The sequence below is a fragment of the Amblyomma americanum genome, chromosome 1 (assembly GCF_052857255.1).
Source record: "Amblyomma americanum isolate KBUSLIRL-KWMA chromosome 1, ASM5285725v1, whole genome shotgun sequence".
Classification (NCBI taxonomy): domain Eukaryota; kingdom Metazoa; phylum Arthropoda; class Arachnida; order Ixodida; family Ixodidae; genus Amblyomma; species Amblyomma americanum.
The window spans coordinates 101,173,146-101,195,383 of record NC_135497.1 but is presented as its reverse complement, the minus strand read 5'-3'; the positions used below and the strand labels follow the sequence as shown (position 1 = coordinate 101,195,383).

General features: G+C 44.8%; 1 protein-coding gene across 8 annotated transcripts in view; it reads right to left on the bottom strand.

The window, feature by feature from the left end:
- Positions 1 to 7,976: 7,976 nt before the first annotated feature.
- LOC144113362 (uncharacterized) overlaps positions 7,977 to 22,238 on the bottom strand; it is a 35,062-nt gene continuing 20,800 nt past the window's right edge. For 4 of the 8 annotated variants that reach the window (XR_013310744.1, XR_013310743.1, XM_077646417.1 and 1 more), the window contains 3 exons: positions 14,702 to 14,781; positions 11,933 to 12,004; positions 7,977 to 11,411 (listed from right to left, as the gene is read on the bottom strand). Coding sequence is in view for 6 of the 8 variants with exons in the window: in XM_077646417.1 (XP_077502543.1) it covers positions 11,972 to 12,004; positions 14,702 to 14,781 (113 nt within the window). In the remaining 2 variants the exon portion in view is untranslated. The remainder of the gene's footprint in view (positions 11,412 to 11,932; positions 12,005 to 14,701; positions 14,782 to 22,238) is intronic. The other 4 variants (XM_077646414.1, XM_077646413.1, XM_077646415.1 and 1 more) reach the window with 1 other exon arrangement.

The window sequence follows — 22,238 nt, the reverse complement described above, 5'->3', positions numbered from 1 at the left end:
GTGAAAGACAAGATGAAATGTTATCCATTTAATTTCATACGTCGAGCCTTATAAAAGACAGATATTGTTACGTGACGGCAAGCATGGTGAAGAGTACTACATAACAGATGGCGATGGAATGATTTAATGGCAGTGGGCCTAGCGCGAGAGCTCCGTGCCGCGCCACTGCCCACTTTGTCGTCTTCGAGTCCGTGACACTACCCGGGGCTGCCGAGCGATCGTCCCGATCGCGCGAACTGAAAGACCGGCAGTGAAGACGAAACGCAGTGCGTGACGATTAGCGTGACAGGACGGATGAACACAGAAGAGAAGAAGATGCAGGGTTTGCCGTCACGATGAAAGCGATGAACAGATGATGATCAGATGAGCGCTGGTCCAAGAAGCTTCCGGGCCGTAGCTAGCTAGGTCACCTTGAGCCGACGGCCGAGGCCCATGAACACACCGAACGGCATGGGCAGGGGCTGTGTTCGAATATGTTGGCGACTTCTAGGGTCGGTGGGGTCATAGGTTCGAGTAGCGGCGGCGTCGTCAAGTTGTCGTGTCTTCTGGCCGGGGCATGGTCGGTTCTGCATGGTCTGGCGGGCTGGGGCACAACCGGGCGGTGCGGGCAGGAACACACGACCGACGACCACGGCACATGCAGGACACCGAAGCTCCAGGACCAGGATGGGGATGAACTCCGCACCTCACGCCAAATGTTACGCGACGGCAAGCAGGTGAAGACAGTACTACATAACAGATGGCGATGGAATGATTTAATGGCAATGGGCCTAGCGCGAGCGCTCCGTGCACGTCACTGCCAACTTTGTCGTCTTCGGGTTCGTGACAATATCAGCTCACTGAGACACGCAGTTCACCCATATGAGTGATACGAGAGCTGCATTTGCCTCAAATGAGTGATACGAAAGACACATCGGCCCATTCGGGTGATACGAAATCCATCATCATCATCAGCCCTACTACACCCACTGCAGGGCAAAGGCCTCTCCCATGTCTCTCCAATTAACCCTATCCTTTGCCAGCTGCATCCACCCTTTGCCTGCAAACTTCTTAATCTCATCCACCCATCTAACCTTCTGCCGCCCCCTGCTACGCTTACTTTCTCTTGGAACCCACTCCGTTACCCTTAAAGACCAGCGGTTATCTTGCCTTCGCATTACATGCCCTGCCCAAGCCCATTTCTTTCTCTTGATTTCGACTAGGATGTCATTAACCCGTGTTTGTTCCCTCACCCACTCTGCCCGCTTCCGATCTCTTAACGTTACACCTATCATTTTTCTTTCCATGGCTCGCTGCGTTGTCCTTAACTTAAGCTGAACTCTTTTCGTTAGCCTCCACGTTTCTGCCCCGTAGGTGAGTACCGGTAAGATTATGCTGTTGTACACTTTCCTCTTGAGGGAAATTGGTAAACTGCCACTCATGATCTGCGAGAATTTGCCATATGCGCTCCACCCCATTCTTATCCTTCTAGTTATCTCCCTCTCATGATCCGGATCAGCTGTCACTACCTGCCACTACCTTCTAGCTGTCACTACCTTCTATGATCAAACGAAATCCATATTTCGGCTCAAACAACTGATACGATAGACACGTATCAGCCCATAGAGGCATACGAGGGACACATATGCCCATACGAGGGATACGAAGGACACATATGCCCATACGAGGCATACGAATGACACATATCAGCCCATACGAGGGATACGAAGGACACATATAAACCCATACGAGGGATACTAGGGACACATATCAGCCCATACGAAACACTATTGGACACATATCAACTCGTATGACCACATACTAGACACATATCATCTCGTATGACCACATACTAGACACATATAAATTCATACGAGACACATATGCATCCATATGAGATTTTTCGATAGGGGAGAGGCCGAGGGGGATGCGGAGCGAGTAGAATGGAATGTGATTAATAATAATAATAATTGGTTTTGGGGGAAAGGAAATGGCGCAGTATCTGTCTCGTACATCGTTGAACACCTGAACCGCGCCGTAAGGGAAGGGATGAAGGAGGGAGTGAAAGACGAAAGGAAGAGTGATTACCGAGTTCTAATCTAGGACACATGGGAGAAATGGGTCGAATGACACCATTAGCGCCGCGCACCCCAGCTGGTACATGCAATGACAACGGGCGGAGGGACGTGCGGTGGTAGGCAAGTCCATACAACACCCACAATAACAAGGGGGCCTCGAGGTCTACACCCGGAGGTGTCTGCTGCAGTTGGCTGGCGAACTCATCTGCTGCAACGACAGCAGCCCTCGGGCACATTACACTAGAGCAGCTGCGACCAATCCAGGAAGCACGCTCCACCACTCACCGCCACCAACTTCAACCAGGTAGCAGCAGAGCACGGAGATAACCTAAGCCCAGTGAGACGCTGCAGCTGCAACAGCTCCAGAGAATGAGATGTGAACGATAAAGCGAATGTAGAAGTGGCCACAATTACCTCGGACGGACGCAAATGGTATATGGTGCGCGGACGCAACACGGTGGAAATGCCGCGCGCGCGAACAGGGGATCACCGAGGAACCATTGCACAACGATGGTGCGAAGAGGTGTGCGCGCTCGATGGTCGCTGCATGGCGGGGAGGTGGAACAGCGACAAAGTCCGTTGGGTACCACCGCGCAGCGATGGCGCGAAAGGAAGAACGCGCGATATCCACCGTGCAAACGGACCACCGGAGAGCCTTGCTATAATATATAGGGAGTGATGCTGATAGTGCTGCAGGCACGCAAAGACCGCGACAGGACGAGTACCGGGCGACGATGGGAGGTCCACGGGTGCTCACGCATAGCGCTGGCGCGAAGAGAGGGGCGAGCGCAGGAAGGCACAAGCAACGGCCACCGTGCAGAGAAGCCGGACGAGCGTCGAGGGATCCGCTGCTGAAACTCGGTAGAGTTGCGTGAGGTGCCCCCAAAGTTAGCACCACGATGAGGAACCTTCACATCTTATTAAAAGGCTTGGTTCAGTAATTCTCCTCCCCTATCCTCTCTTCCTGTCCCCTCACCTCTTTCATTTCATTTCTCCATTCTGCCTGCTATCCTTTATTTCCGCTGCCTCAGCTCAGGTGCTTCAGTATCGATGGCAGATGCCGGGGCTAGCAAAAATCTTCCTTCCTTTTTACTATTACTTTTAATAAAACCACTACCACCACCTGAAGAGAGCGCGCGCCGTTTCGGGCGTGCACCGTGGAGGCCGCAAAGAGCGGGGCCGCCGCTTCCTGTCAGTGTCGAGACAAGCAACTACCCACCGAGAAAATCACCAAGCCGAAACAGCCCGCCATAATTAGATGTGCTATTCTGCAGGGCAGTAATAGAACCAATCTTCAACCCCGTGCACCACAAGCTCGAAAAGCCCGCCAAAATTGGGTGCTTTGCCACCAAAACGTCTGTCGGCTACGAGATGTCTTAAATAGGGCTAACATAGAACCAGCCACCTGCCCCGTGTCCATACTGAGGCCAAAAAACCCGCCAAAATAAGATGCCTTTACTACCAAAACTTCGTTTATAAGACCTCTTTGAGAGGGAAGATCAGTCTTCTAAAGTCCTTTTAAGCGTATCGTTAGCACAGATCGAATCTCGATGGTAAAAGATCTCTTCAAAGCATTCATTTTGTTCGAAAATCCCTTTCATCCGCTCTACCTCTACGCTGCGATGGCGTAGAGGTAGAGCGTCCGCCTCGCGTGCAAGAGGACCGGGGTTCGAATCCTGATGCCGCGCAATTCTCCACAGTGTTTAAAAAAAATTTCGCGTGTCGATGGAATTGCATAACAAGGCTTGGGGTGCGGCCTGATCTCGGTGACCAGAACGGACAATGCACTCTCTCACCAGAACAGGATTTGGCCACCCTGGTGTAGTACTCGGCCACAACCTTCTATGAAAAACTTCTTAATCCTCGGCCCTCAGTCTCCAGCTGCCGCGGAGCAACTGACCAAGGCGGCGGTCAGACCTGTGATGCAGCGGAGGATGCTAAGAATTTCTGGCTCCGGACAGACCGCCATTGGACTCTGAAACTGGCAATGTTTAACGCCAGAACTTTATCTAGTGAGGCTAGCCTAGCAGTGTTGTTCGAGGAACTAGCGGGAATTAAATGGGATGTCATAGGGCTCACTGAAGTTAGGAGGACAAGTGAGGCGTATACAGTACTAAAGAACAGACACGTACTGTGCTATCACAAATTAGTGGATAGATGAGAACAAGGAGTGGAATTCCTCATTAATTAGGACATAGCTGGCAACATAGAGGAGTTCTTTAGTATTAACGAGGGTAGCAGCTATTGTAATTAAGCTCAATAGGAGGTACAAGCTGAACGTGGTGCAGGCCTACGCGCCTACATCCAGCCATGATGACTTGACCGTTGAAAGCTTTTATGAAGCCGTGAATTCGGCAATGAATACAGTAAAATCACACTACACTGTACTAACGGGCGACTTCAATGCGAAGGTGGGCAAGAAGCAGGCTGGCGACCAAGTTTTAGGTGACTACGAGATAGGTTCTAGAAATAGCAGGGGAGAGTTATTAGTCCAACTCGCGGACAGAAATAATTTACAGATCATGAATACCTTCTTCCGTAAACGAGAGAACAGGAAGTGGACCTGGAAGAGCCCCTATGGTGAGATGAAAAATGAAATCGACTTCATACTATGTGCTCAGCCTGGCATCGTTCAGGATGTGACCGTCCTCGGAAAGGTGACCTGTAGCGACCACAGAATGGTAAGGTCTCGAATTATATAGACTTGAAGAGGGAACGGAAGAAGCTTGTGAAGAGGAGGTCCATTAACAAGTCAGCGGTAAGAGGGATAGTACAGAAATTCAGGATATCGCTGCAGAACAGACATTTGGCTTTAACTGAGGAAGGCAATCTTGATGTTCATACAGGGAACTATAATCTGACAGCTATCATTACAGAGTGCGCAGAAGTAGGCGGTAGGACGGTTCGACAGGATACCGGCAAGCTATCTCGGGTGACGAAAGATCTGATTAACAAACGCCAAAGCATGAGGCCGTCTAACCCTACCGACAGAATAGAACTGGCATAGCTATCGAAGTTAATAAATAAGTACAAGGTAGCCGACCGTACCAGAAGCTTGGAAGAACGCAAATATATAATTCCGAAAGGAGACGCCAAGGATTTACATAATTACAGACCGATCAGCTTACTGTCCGTTGGCTACAAGGTATTTATTAAGCTAATCATTAATATAGAGTCAGGGCAACCTTAGACTTTAATCAACCAAATGATCAGGCAGGCTTTCGTAAAGGATATTCCACAATAGATCATATTCACACTACCAATCAGATGATAGAGAAATGCGCAGAATGTAACCAACCTCTATATATAGCCTTCATTGATTACGAGAAAGCGTTTGACTCAGTGGAAACCTCGGCAGTCATACAGGCATTGCGGAATCAGGGTGTAGAAAAGCCTTACGTCAAAATGCTAGAAGATATATATAACAACTGCACAGCTGCAATAGTGCTCCATGAAGTCAGCAAGCAATAAAATTCTATTAAGGAAGGGCGTCAGGTAAGGAGAGACGTCGCCAATGCTATTTACCCCGTTTACAGGAAGTATTCCGAGGCCTGAACTGGCAAAAGTTGGGAATAAGAGTAAATAGCGAATACCTCAATAATATGCGATTCGCTGATGACATTGCCTTGCTGGGTCACTCAGTAGGTGAGCATCAAATCATGATCAATGAGTTATACAGGCAAGGCTGAACAGAGGGTCTAAAAATTAACATGCAGAAAACAATGTAATGTTAAGCAGTCTAGTGAGAGAACAGCAGTTCACAGTTGGCAGCGAGGTTCGACTCAAGTTAAGGACAATGCATCGAGCCATGGAAAGAAAAATATTAGGTGTTACGTGAAGACACTGGCAGTGGGCAGAGTGGGTGCGGGAACAAATGCGGGTTAATGACATCCTAGTCGAAGCCAAGAGGAAAAAAGGGGCTTCGGCAGGGCATGTAATGTGAAGGCAAGATAACCACTGGTCCTTAAGCGTAATGGAGTGGATTCCAAGATAAGGAAAGTGGAGCAGAGGGCGACAGAAGGATAGGTGAGCGGATGAGATTAGGAAGTTTGCAGGCATAGGGTGGGCGCAGCTGGCAAAGTAAAGCTTAATTCGAGAGACATGGGAGAGGTTTTTGCCCTGCCGTGGGTGTAGTCAGACAGATGATGATGATCTCTCAAATAAATGTTTTGAAGGCTTTGCGTGCTTGCTACCTTGGTTAGAGCGTACGAACTTGAACTCTTCACTTCGCAATGAGAACCCGATGTACGAGCACGATAACACGAACCTTTGCAGGCAGCGGACTTCAAAACTGGTTTGAACCCATAAGGGCGCAGCAGGGTTTGCAGAGCCTCCTTCAGCTCTTACAACACAAGCAGGACCAATACCACCTGAAACATGAGATTCTTGAAGAACAGCAGCCTGCTTAGCGCTTGCACATCGTTTCCGTCTCACTCAGCACCTAGATGGGCCCATAAAGTTTATCGCATTCTAGCAAGATTCAGCATATAGTGATGGTGACAATTTTTTCTCCTCTATACATGAACAGTGATTTGCGCCTCCAGTTCTTACAGTTTGTTGAAATTTCACATATAATTATTCACGCTGCTTTAAATGGCCTACAAAAGTCACAGTCGTATCCTATGCTGCACGAAGTGTGCTTGCAAAAAAACGCCAGCCAGGTTCAATTTAAAAAACGATGGACATTTTTGAAATTACCGAATTTCCAAAAGTGGTACATGCTGTCAGGAACATCATTAGGCAACCCAGAGAACTGAAATTGAGTGTTACTACCTGAAGAATATGTTTATATTTATTATAGTATTGTGCATTGAAAACACAGCATTCCTTGAAACTGCACATGCTCATAGACTGATGACAATGTTTCTAACAAGTGACACATGCTGTTAAGCATATTAATAAGCAATACGAACGACAGTAATTTTGAGTATCTCCTTGAGATGTGTTTATTTTGTTTTCTTCCATTGCACAACTAGCCTTTATATATCACTGATCTATGACAATGTTCAGCAAGTTTCTTCAAATTCTTTCTCCTGCTTCCATCAACACCATGCTACCGTTCAAAACATGGAGTTGAGATTTGTTCTAGTTCCGAAAAGCTCATGAGCACATGGATGGCACCATGACACTATGATCACCAAGCCCAGGTAGATGGTCTCATTATTCAACTTGAACTGAAAAATTAGCAAGAAGCACTAGAGTGCCTACCTGCAAGCCCTTCTAAAACCCCTGGCACTCTGCCACATTAACTTCTCAGCGAAATTAGGGCAGCTATGTTTTCAGTCTGATATGCTTCTATTTACAAGATCATGAACCTGCACTTTGATGACAAACATGGAATACTTGGTAACACTGACCACCTAGTTTTACTGAATTACACAGCATAGACTTAATAAGCTGAAACCAAATAATTATCAGCAAAAATAAAAAGCCTTAATGGTGCCAGATTTCTTTGTTTCCACCAGAAGAGGTGCCATCCAGACCTTTGTACATGATACAACTGCCAATTCTGTCAAAGAAAGCCTAGGGGCACTAGCACTTCTGGGAAAGTACAATGGGGTAGGGGGAAATCAAAGATCTTATGGCCACGATTCAGGGGCCAATCACTGCTTTTTTTTGGTTCCATCAAGCCACCCCTCCTATTCCCTAAGCACGCAAACACTATGTGTAGCTATTTAAACACTTGTGTCGGGAATAATGGCTAACTGTAGACATCCAGAACCATATTGGTGGTCCAGAAGCGCAAACATACATAGACCAAGAAAGAGACAAGACACACTCTTCAAGTCTCTTTCTTGGTCTATCGTGTTTGTGTTGTTGAACCAACATTATGAATCAACACCAACTAGCCAAGTCTGCAGTTTTTATCCAGAACTAGCTAACCCAGCAGTTCTGCAATGCTGCACAGAAATCAAGAGCTCAAGAACTATAACAAAATTTATTTGCACTAACTCAAAAACATGAGCAAGAAAAGAACTGCACAGAAAATTCGAAGGTAACTTCAGCACACTGGAATACACAAGAAATTTTTTTAAAAAGGTGCACTCCTGACTTAGGCTATAAAAAATTTATTTGCACTAACTCAAAAACATGAGCAAGAAAAGAACTGCACAGAAAATTCGAAGGTAACTTCAGCACACTGGAATACACAAGAAATTTTTTAAAAAGGTGCACTCCTGACTTAGGCTATAAAAAATTTATTTGCACTAACTCAAAAACATGAGCAAGAAAAGAACTGCACAGAAAATTCGAAGGTAACTTCAGCACACTGGAATACACAAGAAATGTTTTTAAAAAGGTGCACTCCTGACTTAGGCTATAAAAAATTTATTTGCACTAACTCAAAAACATGAGCAAGAAAAGAACTGCACAGAAAATTCGAAGGTAACTTCAGCACACTGGAATACACAAGAAATTTTTTTAAAAAGGTGCACTCCTGACTTAGGCTATAAAAACAGAAAAAAAAGAGATAAAAGTGACAAAATTTGCAGTTCACTCCTTAGGTTCTTTCTTAATAATTGGAAGCCGAACTAGTTTAACAATAGGATTCAAATTCACCGCACGTGAAAACTGACTGTATGGCACCTTCACACTTCTGTTGTGTAGACAGACAAAGAGTCCATTATTATCAACCTCTCTTTTCTGAACTTCAGACTGTACTCGTTTGAATTGAAGCTGTGCAGTACCTCTTGACTGCTTGATGCCAAGTTGAATCCTTAATCCTTGAAGGTCCGAGCTGTCTCCAATAGATAGCACAGCGCTGGCAAGGTCAAAACCATTAATAATGTCCAAGCTGTGGAGCTTAACAATGTGCTTAGCAAGTTCTTCAAAGGTAGAAAATGTGAGGAAGCATTCAGAACACACATGGAGCCCTTCATTAACTCTACAGCACAAAGAGCCAGAGACTTTCCTCACAGGTGGACTGCTCACGGGCAACTGAGAGTTCAGCCTTCGTAAAACTCCACTGTCAACTACAATATTACCATTCACCTTTTTGATAGATGAAGCATCAATGTAAACTGATTGAAGTATCTTACACTTAACACTTCTAGCAATGGTGAATTGAGATGTTGAGGATGATGCATTATTTTGCAAATGAGGGGGAGATGTATCAACACTTATATCCAAGTTCTTGAACAGATGAGGTACCGCTGTAAGCTGGTTCTCAGAACTGTTGCTGCTGCCATTGCAGACAACTCCTACCGGTGCAGGGTCATACAACAGCTGGCTTGGAACTGAACGACCACTCGAAACCGTAGCGTCTGAACAGACAGTGTCAACAGAACGCTCGTACTGCAGCGACGTCCTTTCAGCTCCATGTACCAGCTTCAGAGATGCACTATGTGACACAGCATTGCTCTGCAAGAGCTCTGCTTGAGAAGAAACATTTTCAAGAAAGGTAGAACTGATGTAAGTAACTGCCCTCTTGAGATTCTTTAACATGGTCTTGCCTTTTGCTTGCAACTTTCCAGGCTGCACCATCCTCAGATACTCCTGAGCTTCCTTTATCCATAATGGTGCAACATTAAGACCAATGTCAGTCTCCTTTCCATCTTTAAGACAAAGAACAGAGAATGGCTGCCCTAAATGTAGGCACCCAGCATGCATGAGTAGACATCTTGACCTCTTGTATGGCTTGAAGCAGTGGCCACAGATGAATGGTACCGAGTGTGCAGAAGCCGTATGGTGGAGGTAGCTAGTCAGTGTGCTGTAGTTTGCGGAACACAAGCCACAGATGTACAGCCGGTTAGTGAGATCATCCTTAGCATCTTCCAAGTTCACTTCGCAACATAACTTGTCATCCCTAATTTCTCTATTGGATATTTCCATTTCTGATGTGAAATCAACACTCCCTGTACTTGTGTGGTTTCTGGAGGATGAATTACTAGTAGTACAGAGCCCTTGTTCATTTGCTACATGAGCACCATTCCTGTTCTCTTCTCGATAGATCTGATGTGCCTGAATTATATGAGTATCAAGGCCACATTGATCAGGACTTCCAAATGAACAGTCCTGATAAGGACAAAACAAAAAACCACCATGCTTTTCAACAAGATGCATAGAAAGATCAGTAGATGAGACAGTGAGATCACACTTCGGACAGGGGAATGACTGCAATGGATGGCACTCGGCGAGATGATTCAAATAGTCAAAAATGTCTCCAAATTCTACGGAACAGTTTTCTGCACTACAGGCAAGGTGCCAACTGTCATTAAGACTTGAACTTGTCTCTGTTTCCTGTAACGGCTGGGCCTTACCAGGTTCCAATTCCAAGTTCTGCTCAACATGGCAAGATGGGTGCAGACTTTTTGTCCCCTGAAGTTCTGTTGACAAGCGTTGTGTGAAATCGCTTGATGAAGAGTGCAGACCTTCTCCTGTGCTTAGTGGAGATGTTCTACCAGCACTTTGGTGGGTTACACAGACAGCAAAGGTAGCAGCATGATTTTCTACTAATTTTTCCTCCACTTCTGAGTCCATGTTCGACACTCCTTTGCAGGAATCATCCAAGCTCAGTTTGGCTTCAAGAGAAGAGTGCCCCAAATTCACCAGGTCAGCTCTCGGCATGGCTGCATTACTTGAAGTCACATTTACCTGTGTAAGTGCCTCCAGTGACAATTGTGCACAAGGCAGAGATGGGCCAACTCCAGACATAGGTTCATTACTTGAAGTCACATTTTCCTGTGTCAGTGCTTCAACTGATAATTGTGTGCAAGGCTGGGATGGCATCACAGGGTCCTCTGTTAGATATTCTTGGATCAATAGTCGCAGCTCTTGAGACACTGCAGGGACATCTCCATTTCGAAGCAAAATTCTGAAAGGCCTTCTTGAGTGCTGTTCCATAACATGGCGCATGACAATCCAGTCATCATTGTTACCAAAGTCACAGTATAGGCACTGCACAGCAAAAAATCCATGGTCCGTTTGATAGTGGTGAAACAGAAGACCACAAGTATAAGTGGACCCAATGCACAGGTGACATTTGTACGTACTGAAGTCCTTATGAGACACCAAGTGTTGACGAAAGATGTCATTGGTCAGACAGCTGAAGTGACAAGTAGTTGTTAAAGTACAAAAGTAGCGTTTTCTATGGACCAAGTTCTTGAACTCATCAAGAGGCAAAGCATGCTCAGCATCAGAATTGTTCTTATACCATGGAACCGGCTTAGCATCATGTGTAAAGTATGCATGAACACCTAGGAGAGCCTTTGAAGTAGACGAGTACGTACACAAGCCACAGTAAAACATTTCCAATATTTTCGAAAGGTGCCTCGCTGTTCAGTCCACTGCCTTTGGTTGGGGATCTGCACACCACAGATCCTGAAGGGTGTACATCACAGCCGGCTGTTGACTAACCTGAAAACGAGTCAGATACCAGAAACAAAAATGAATTTTCAAGTTTGCCAGAACAAACAAAAACCTGTAGTTTACTGATCACCTCAGAAGATGAGAGAAAAAGCTCTGCTAGCACCTTATAAAGTGGAATATGCCCCAGTGCCAACAGCAAGCACCATGTGCCATTAACATTTTATTTTGCTCTCCCACAACTGCAAGGCAGATAGTCCATAGTCCTAACCAATACTGGCAGCCAGTTTAACAAATTTTTATTCAAGATGTGTTCATATGTATGTGGTTCTGCCTATCAGAATTTTGTTAGCTGCTTACAAGTAATTGCGACTACCACCAAGTGCAGTGATGTCTGCTTGGAGACAAAATATTTAACAGCGCTGTTTTGACCTAGCAGTTCTGACTGGTTCTTCGGCCCAGTTCATATAGACGTTTGTTACAAAGCATACAAATGTAAATTCATGCCATTACAATTGCTGTACGCAGATCACTTTTCTGCAAAATCATATGCAAATTTTAATATGCCTTACCCATGAGCTTGGAACGTCAAGTTTTAAACTGCTCTCATTTCAAGCTTCAACTGTCTCTGATGCCACAGAACACTGCAAGAAAAAGTTCATTAAGAGACATTTCAGTGCAACGGCTTGTTTTACCCAGCACCATGCACACGGCAGAAAAGGCACGCCAATACCATTGCTGCACAATGAGCAGTTTCTCAAAGAACGTGTGAACAGCCAAGATGATGTACACAAACCAATATTTCAGCAATGCCAACATTTAAAAACGATCACTGTTAGTTAAAAATTGTCTTTTGCCATATAAGATTGTAAATAAGCTAAAGTGTTGTGAATTGGGCCTGTTGGTTACCAATCATATTTGAAACAAAGAAATGCAAGGACGGGACACAGTAAAGAAACACCACGAGTGCTGGCTATCAACTGGTTTTATGCCAAGAAATCAGGAATATATATAGGTCTGAAAAGCTAAGAACAACAAAATAATCCAGAAAGGTGCACAACGCGGCTTGACAGAGGGAACGGCATGTGATTAACTCAGCTGCTAAGAGGAACTCAAAGGGGAAGCCACAAAGAGCAACAAAAGTGTGAACAAGCAACGACAAAAACTCCTAATAGTGAATAACAGCTAAAATCTACTGACGGGGCGGGAATCGGAAACCTGATGATTTGAAGGGAAAGCACAAAAAGAAGCAAAACAAGCGTAAACAAGTTAACAAAAAATTCACAGCGATGTACAAGACACCTAAAATCTAGCTGCAGGGCACGCCAGAAATCTGATCTAAAAAATGAGATTTCCTTAGGAAACAAGGTGGCAGACGGTGTGCTCCCATAATGTTGTTCTCAATCATGAATGCTTCCCATATCACACATGTGCGCTGATCACTATACATCTTGATGAACGTTTGGGTTAACAAGGGATCACAACCGTCACTTTAGCAACAATTACAAGGTTATAACCTGTTGTCTTGCCTAATGAATTGGTGTGCTCTCACAACCTGGCATTAATGCACCTCCCGATTTGTCCGATATATAGCCTGCCACATGAAAGCAGAATTTCTTGGACATTAGCTTTGCATGGAATAAATCGGCGCTGGCACTTCTTGCTACGCACTGTGCTTTGAGACAAATCAGTGCTTACCTGCTTACATAGGGTGGCTAGCTTTTTCGGTGCAGCAAAATATACTTGTACACCGACCTTTTGAGTCTGTGAGAGAGGCCGTGCACATAGAGTATGATAGTGGTACATGCTGGGTTAAACTATGGGCACTGTTTGATGCAGCCCCCATGACGGTTTAGCAACCCTCAAATTGGCTGCCAGTGTGAGGGTTGTTATCCCGTTAACCCAAATGCGCATCAAGTATCGTGATCAGCCTATGCACGACACATGGGAAGCATTCATGATTAAGAACATTGTGTGAGCTGTGCACACAGCCTGTCAGTTTCCCGAAAAAATCGCATTTCTAGATCATCACATTTGATTCTAGATGTAATATATTAATAAATTTTTTGTTGTACTCGTTTTGTTTTTAGTGGTTTCTCCCCACATTAGGTTTGACACTTGCCCTGTCACTAGATTTTAGCTGTGTTACTGGCCTGTTAAGAATTTTTGTAGTTGCTTGTTCTGTTGCTCTTTGTGGCTTCCCCTCAGAGATCCTCTCAGCAGTTAGGCTGGTCATGTGCGTTTCCATGATGCTGCACTGTGCACCTTATGGAACTTTGCTGTTCTTAGCTTGCCATATGTATATGTTTTTGTGCTTCTTGGAATAAATCCAGTTGATACAGCACTCAGGTTCTATTTACGGTGTCCTGAATTAAGCTGTTTCAAATGATTGGAAATAAGGTTGATGAAAACCTGACTTCAGTGCAAACGTTCTCCTCAGCCTCATACAGCATTTCGCTACCTACCACAAACAGCATACCTGTGAATGCATTTGTCATACATACAATAGTGCTTTGCAAAACTGTATGCAGAGCTAAGATGCATCCCCATAAAGCAGCATGTCGGCCATGTTTTAAACAATTGCTGTCACTTGATTCAATTGCCATCATAAACCACATCAAAGTTTAAGAAGAGATTTAAGTGCAACACCTTGTTTTTCCCCACACCATGCAGATTTCAGTCAAACTTCACACAACAACTAAGTCTGCCATTAAGACTGCTCTAGACAGAGCAGCTCAATAGAATCATTTTTATTTATTCGTACAATAATATTAACATTTGTTCAAATGGCCATCATAGTAGACTGGCATTTTGCAGGATTTAAAACTTTCACTGAGAAAACAGTGGTCATGAAACAAAGCAAAAAAACAGCAAAGGCCCTGGATCGTTTCCAGTGCCTCGATATTATGTTTTGTGTAAGGGTCCCAGACGGCATGCGTACTCAAGTTTCGGTCTGATGATGGATGTGTAGGCGAAAAGCTTTACTCTTTGCTGAACAATAAAACACTAACAAAAGTGCATGGAATATTGGTATAAAGAACACGACTTTCACCACGAGGGAAAATATACATCATACACATATTAGCGCTCAGTATGTGGGTACCCAAAATAAATGCAATCTAAACCACAGGCAAAGGTAAAAAAGAATGCACGAACAAGAGCAGGTTATCTATTCCAAGTACATTTTTAGCACCGCCTTGTCAGATGTGGCCAATGCTAAGCTGCTGGGGAGGCGATTCCATGATCCAATTGAGCACAGAATGAATTTGCAAAGACGCAAGTGCGTGCCACAATTTCTTTTATTTCATATAGGTGATGCCTGAACAGCTAAGATGCCTTACCTTATAATAAAGCAGGATGTAAGCCGCAACGATGGTAACAAGAGCTGTCACAACTCCTTTTTCTTCCTTGTCATACAACACTGAAAAAAAAAATTGAGCCAATTTTTAATGAATTTGTTTTATCCCTACTAAGGCACACTTCTGTTAAGATGCACAGAGCAGAACAAGCCAACAATTACCACTGCTGCTGCACAGTAGATCCAGGGGTAAGTTGGAGGAGAGTACAGAAGTCAAGTTCTTTTGTGCATGACCAGCTTTATTCAACTCAAAACCGGCTTTGTATGTGGCTATAACAGCAGCCGTTTCTAGTAACCAATGTGCCAAGCATGGAAAACATTTCTGATGCGGAAACTGCAATATCAAAGCTCAAAATTAAATATCAGATTCATTACTTGATGCTCGTATGAAAACCCCTCGACCCTTTAAAGTAAGCAGTGTACTAGAATCAGAATCTCATTAATGAGGTGTGTTAACCCATTTGTACTGCATGTGGAGCTGCTGATGCATTGTCAGGAAATACTCTTCTTCCACAACACACTCTATATGGTATGGAATGGTTCGGATGGGAAGCGATGCCGTCCCAGTCCTGTTATCTTTCATCTGGTTCCAAAGAGATGAAAAGCTCAGGTAGTCCATAGTAACCTCACGATACCTGATATCTTCATCTAGGTTAAAAGTGCAGTTGTCATGTTGGAGTCTCATCGTGCACAAAAGTTGACATTAAAGCAGCGAACACAAAGGCAACAAAGACAAAAAAATGAACAGCACAGTAATTTCCACTGTTTGTTTCTAGCTGTTTCGTCTATACTGCATTTTTCCAATATACCAGGCATTGCTATCAGAGCTTGCTGCTCCATTTTCCCCTAGTAGGCATATTGCAATAACTAATACCCCTGTCACACGGCCAGTTTCAATCACCCTCGAGTCGAGGGTCTTCGAGATTCTCAATCGCCATCGAACTCGCCGCTGCTACACGGCAAATCTCAATGGCCTTTGAAATGGTTCTCGTGTCTTACGCCACAGATGTGTGGCGCCACAATCGCTACTTTAGATTTTGCAAAAATAACAAAAATATTTGATAAATGTATACTAAATGCTGAAATACAGGCATACGCGAAAGTCGTTAAAAACTCTTTTAATTGCACGTACGCGACGTACATATGCATACACTGCTGTAGCCACTCTAATACAAGACGAGCCAAAACCAAGCCAGTCCAACTGCGTCGGAGCGCTGCTTCGTCAGGCTTAAGACCGGGGAAATCGCCATGATATCTGAAAAACAAGAGCTATTTTTCTCTTGAAACTTTATGCGAGAGTAAGAATGGGCAAATCGAAGGCGAGTACAACAGCTTAAAACACGATATTGCTTTGAAGGACAAGCGACGAAGCTGTTATCGCTGTGAAGCGGGCGGGCAGGGTGCCGCCATGTTGTCAACGTTAAGTACGCAAGCAACGCAAAGACTGCAACGCAAAATTAATGCGCTTAATGCACTTAAAACCAGTCTAATATAATTTTAAAATAATTTTACAGGCTGTTTTTATTAAATTTTATGCGAATAATGTTTGTTCATGTTTTTGCACAGTGAATGTGTCGTGTACGAAAGTGCGCTTGGCGCCGCTCGGAGCAACGCTAGCAACCTTGGGCAGCACTCGAAGGCCCTCGAAATCTCGATGGAGTTCTGCGCTACTCCGTTGACTCGATAGGCTATTGACTCGATCGCCATTGAAACTGCCCGTGTGGCAGCGCTCGATCGCCTTTGAGTCGATAGACTATCGGTTCGAGGGCCCTCGAAATGCCCGTGTGACAGGGTATAAGGCATATTTTTAGCGCAAAGGATGGGACGAGATACAGACAAGACGAGCACGGGCGCTTCCCGTCCTTTGCGCTAAAAATATGCCTGTAAAATCCGAACACCAACTAGCCCAACAACTCACCCTGTCAGGGTATAAGGGGTTGTGTGCCTGAGACACTTTTCTTAGTTTTGCAAAAAAATCGCCTGAATTGTTTTAAACAGAGAAGTAAAGCTATGAGCGTCTTTCTCCTCAAAGGTGTCAAGAATTTGAAAAATGCTGAGAAAGATCAGATTTTTCATACAGCCTGGTGCTGAAAGTTGCAGTTAGTTTTCTATAAAAACTAAAGTTCTTGAAAAGTATTCTCCTAATGGAATATATCAGAAAGCACAAGTCAAGCAGTCCCAAAAAATCCGTCCCATTAAGTCCAAAGCTTGTTTATAGACTAGTTTTTATACCTGATGAAGTTGAGAGCAGGAAAACAGGAAAAATGAATTACATGCATGCATGTTCATTCTTTTTCAGTACTGGAGGTATTCACTGAGGCTGCGCTACGAGACAGCGTGAGGGTCATCGTGGCAAGCACGCCAGCTCGCGCAGTGTGGCGGTATGCCATGAGGTACTCGGAACTAATTGTTAGTGATCTGTAACATTTTTGCACAATGTTAAATGCATCAATGTTAAATGCATCAATGTCCAATTTTCTTTGTGAAACGCATATTGTGCATGAAGCTTGCAGCAAAACTGGCCGGCTGCACTGCACGCAAGAATGTGCAAAATTTGCAAATTTAATACCAGTTGACAACTGTCAACTACTTATACAGGACACATCGTGGATGGACAGCACATGATTAATTACCCAAATTCCAAAACTGGCGCTGCAGAAACTCATATTTCATGTGGCTGAAGTTCGCGAACTGCTGAAACTTCACAGACGGCATTTCAACAGAGAAAGCAAAGCCTCATAGCTGCCTTATTTACACGACCGAGCGGCCTAGCAAATACTGTCATGAGCTTGAAGCATGAATGGCAGACCTAGCGTGAATGCTTCACAGTTTTGATTGTAGCGGCGTAGCGCTGCTTCGAGTGCACAAGACCAGGAATCTAGGCCGGTTCGCAGGAACGCAATGTGCAGCGATTGCGCTAGATGCTGTAGAAACGTGCCACATTCAGCAGATAGAGATGACAAGTTAAGCTAGCTAAACGAACAGACATATTTATTTATTCACCTCTCCAAAAACGGCACTTCGACTGTCGGCACCCTCACCACAGCTCTTGGGCTTGCCTGCTTGTACAGCAATTGCACCCTCTCTAGATTTGAATGCTTTAATTCCTTGGCCTGTCTGTAAACTTAAGCCGTGAACAAGGCGGGCCTTGATAACGGTGAATTCAACGCGCGGCACCAGTCCCATACGTCGCACACCACGCCGGCGCCTTCGCACTCATATACGGGTAGACGATTTTACAAAGTGGAACCTTTTCAGCATACTCGCTCTTTTTTGTCTTGAACAGTTCACGATGTATCCAATCAGGCACATGGTGTTACAGGTCGGACAGAAATTATCTGCGGCGAGATTCGAAGTACACACATTTCACACATCACCACAGTTAAACGCTGCAACTGGCTGCGAGGACCGCATGCGCGACCACCAACATGGCGAACACTGCGCCGGCTACTAGCGCCCCTTACAGATGACGTCATGTCAATACCTCCTATACAACTGCTCTGAGTTTGTCACAAACTAGCAAAGCAAGTTGCTTTGGAAAACACTACGATATTTTAACGCGACAGCGTAAGAGCAACCATTCGGAACGAAATCTGCGCATTGTCACTCCAGTTCAGAATTAGTCAAGAGGGTGGAGTCGCACGTTGACTGTAGAATGAAAATTAAATATTGAAGGAGATACTTAAAGAAACCCCAATATTGCATTTAAGGACCCAATTTTTTTTTCAGCACAATGGAAAGCTTGCTGCCTAAGGTTCTGGATTCTGCAAGTTTTGTTGGAAACTGTGTAGAAAATTTTTACCAAGAACTTTTAAATGAGTGCATTTGCCCAGTTTTCTGTATCCCCATGCTTTAAAAATGATCAGTGGGTGCGATGCTGATTGCACATTGGCAAAAGTGCTACATCAAAAACTAATATAGATCTCACAGTAATAAGATATTTTTAGTTTTGGTTTATGGCAGTTTAATGTCCCAAAGCGACTCAGGCTATGAGGGATGCCGTAGTGAAGCGCTCCAGAAATCTCGACCGCTTGGGGTTCTTTAACGTGCGCTGACATAGCACAGTACATGAGCATCTAGCATTTCGCCTCCAACGAAATGCAACCGCTAGTCGGGATTGAACCTGCATCTTTTGGGTCATCAGCTGACCGCCATAACTACTGAGCAACCGCGGCAGCTCGACATTTATAATGGCAGGTTTCACAGCAAGATGGCTTTTTATGCTACTTTCAATGCCAAATTAAAATATTTAATCCTAATTTCTTTATTACTGCAATACGCAATTCTTACAGTACGAGGCAAAATCTTTTCATTTCTGCCATAATCATGACACCTTTTGGTATGCGGCCGATCCCTTTAAGCTCTGCTTCAAGGGTATGATGCGATGGCGTCAATAGGCTAATGCCAATATATGCAAAATTGGTCACTCTCTACTACACATTCATAGATCCCTGGGAGTAGACATGCCATGATGCACTAGTGCAGCAGTTAGTAAGCGATGTACCACTGTTCTGCAATGGCTGGTGCTGCCATCAGTGGAGCTTGCAGGAGCTAGGTTGCTCTTCCCAAGCAACCTCTCGTGACCACCTGCCACGGTGGGAAGTTTGCTCATAATCCAGTGAACAGGCTGTGATGACATCACACGGTCACGTAACGTGATGAAATCACATGGTCATGTGACCTAGAAGGACGTGACAATGTTATCTGACCAGCCTGTTTACCGACCATGGCAAGATGCACGAGCCAAAGTAGAATCTTGATTCCCAAGCCACCCTTCTCCGCCCTTTTTTCTGCTAACAATGCCGCTGGGACCCGATTTTCTGCAGAAAGGGGAGCCTCAATACTACCGTGTTAAAACTCAAGTTAAAATGCGGTCGCTGAAAAGAAAATCGGGGTAATTGGTTGAGAATTGCACCCATGACTCTTGGGTTGCGAGTCAGACATGTTGCCCCTAGGCCACTGAGGCATGCTCGTTCGACTTGGCTTAAGGGAGAACTTGCGCATCTTGAAGTGTATCACGGGGTCTATTATGGCTACTGATGTATTTAAGGCAGAGCTTAAGTGTCCCCCTGATTTTTTTCAAGAAGCACAGTGTCACTTTTTTTTACAGTCAATTGTTCTGCTTCAAAGGACTCTTTATACATTACAAGGATCACAGCAAAAAGAATAATAAAAAATTCTCTGCCAACAATGCCTCGGTATTTGACTTAAGAGCGTTAGATACGGGAGATTCAAGTGTTTACATAGGTATGCTCTGCAAACATGGAGAAGACCAAATCCAAACATCAGCGGATGTTTCCTTTCCGGAAACTAACTGATTTTGTGCTACTGAGAGTTATACCGCATTTACACGGGCATCCTTAACCATGGTTAAGTAAATTGCGGTTACCCTTAACTATAGTTAGCCGCGCTCACACGGAAAGCCAAACTGTAGTTACGCCACTAACCGTAGTTACCGTAAACCGAGCTGGCTAACCTCCGTTTACGCTTAACCGACAAAATGGCGGCGTCCGCGGAAGGCATGGAGGCAGCAGCAGCAGTGTCGCAGCAATCGTCCTCCCAGAGGCGTGTCAACTGGCCTGATGTAACAGCGGCTTTGATTCGCATCTGGGAGGACCAGCTACCCGCTCTGCGGGGAAATACGCGCAATGCGCGTATATACGCTGCCATGGTGGCGGAGCTGAACGCCGGGCTAGCGCCGGGCGAAGGCCGCTACACTGCAAAGCAGGTCAAGCAAAAAATGGATAATCTGAACAAAAAATACCGGTAAGTGCTATCTTTACTCTCATTGCATTGCTCACCTAGCGCGTTTTTTATGGCGCGACGTCAGCCCCACGTGTGCGGCAGCAGTGTGTTGGTTCAGCAACGTGCAAACTTTTCGCCGTCGTCGCGTATTGTTTACCTCGTGAGCGCCCAAGATGTTTCAATTATGTATGTACTCATATAAGAACTGAACAATGAGTGCCGTGTGACGGGAGCAGCGTATGTTACACAGCGCCAGTCCGTTTTTTTTCTTCGTAAACTGCGTAGTTGTTGGCCTAACAAAAGATGACACATACCCACACTGGGGGATCGGCCAAGAATCGGGTGGCTATTCACCTGTACTGAGTTAATAAAAAAAGAAAAGCACCTTTTCGTCTTCGTTTGTGTACGCGTGCATGCACCGCTCTGCATGCAAACTTTGTCTTTCTCATTTTCGCGGCAGCTGTTGTCGTTCAAAGCTTTTGTTTCAAACTGACAGAGCGCTGTACATAGTGACCTTGCCATACAGCCGCCAGCACGCATGGCAGCACGCATGGTCAGCGTTGTGATCATTACTTATCTCCTATTTAACTTGCACCGATTGACTGGCAGGCAAAATTCTCAGTCAATCAACTTCCGCTCAAGTGTAAGCATTGCGTGCAGAACCGAATACACGTGCTTCAAAATTTCACTTTTTTTTTCTGAGTTAAGGTGTCTTTATAGAGTGCTCGGGTACTTCTGGCTACCAGCTAAGGTAACAGTTCAGCAAATTTCTCGATTTTCTGAAATATATAACTTTAGGCCTCACTGGCCGACTATGCAGATATTGCTAGAATGCTATCAGCTGAACCAATCACTTGAAAAAGCTCCAACTGGTGCAGTTAAGTGACATTTTCACCAGTACCTGCCAGTTGGTACCTGCATATTGATGTAACATTTGTCTTAAGTACCAGTGTTCACAGGAAGTTTGATGGCCTAAAGAGATCACCAAGAGCACATTTATTATTGAAATAATTTCTATCTTTCCAGGCAGCTGAGACGAACTGGAACTGCCACTGGCTCTCCTGGTGTCCCGTGGCAGTTCTACTGGCAGCTGCACAGTTTCCTCGGCAGCCTACCCATCAATGCTGATGGGCGGGTCGAGGAAAGTTTGGAGGTAATTTACAATTTCGAACATTACCCATTATTAGACCGCTCAGTCACTGTGGAATTCCATCACTATGAATTTTTTAAATGTACAGAATACTGCACAAGGCACGCCGGCTGCGGATACTAGAGAACTGAGTAGAAAAGGGAGGGAAGAGGTTGCACAGAAAAAAACGACACTTGTACAACCATGGTTGTCAGGCAAGCGCGAACAAAAGGTTCTTAACCCACAGCAGTTCAATCCAAAGTGTCATACTGCAGTTACCACCTCATCTCTATCTAATTTGGTTCATTGGTTTGGCCTCTTGCCAAGGTTATATACCAAGTTGTACGTAGTTGATTACTTGTAATCTGTTACTTGTAATTGAATACATTTTATGTAATTTTGTAATCAATTACTTTTTCAGACTAACATTACGGGTTATACAGTTATCCTTTATTTTTATAGCATTGTTTATTGCCTCTGGGCATAAGGAGAGTTGGGAAGAAAAGAGGAAGGATATAAATGGCGAAATTGAGGCCACGTCCCAGTTACGGCAGGAGTGAGGGCAACCCCTACCCGGATCCTCCGGAGCACAATCTCCTCTGCACGGGTAAGACCGTGAGGCGGAGGGTTATCGCACTCTGAGGGA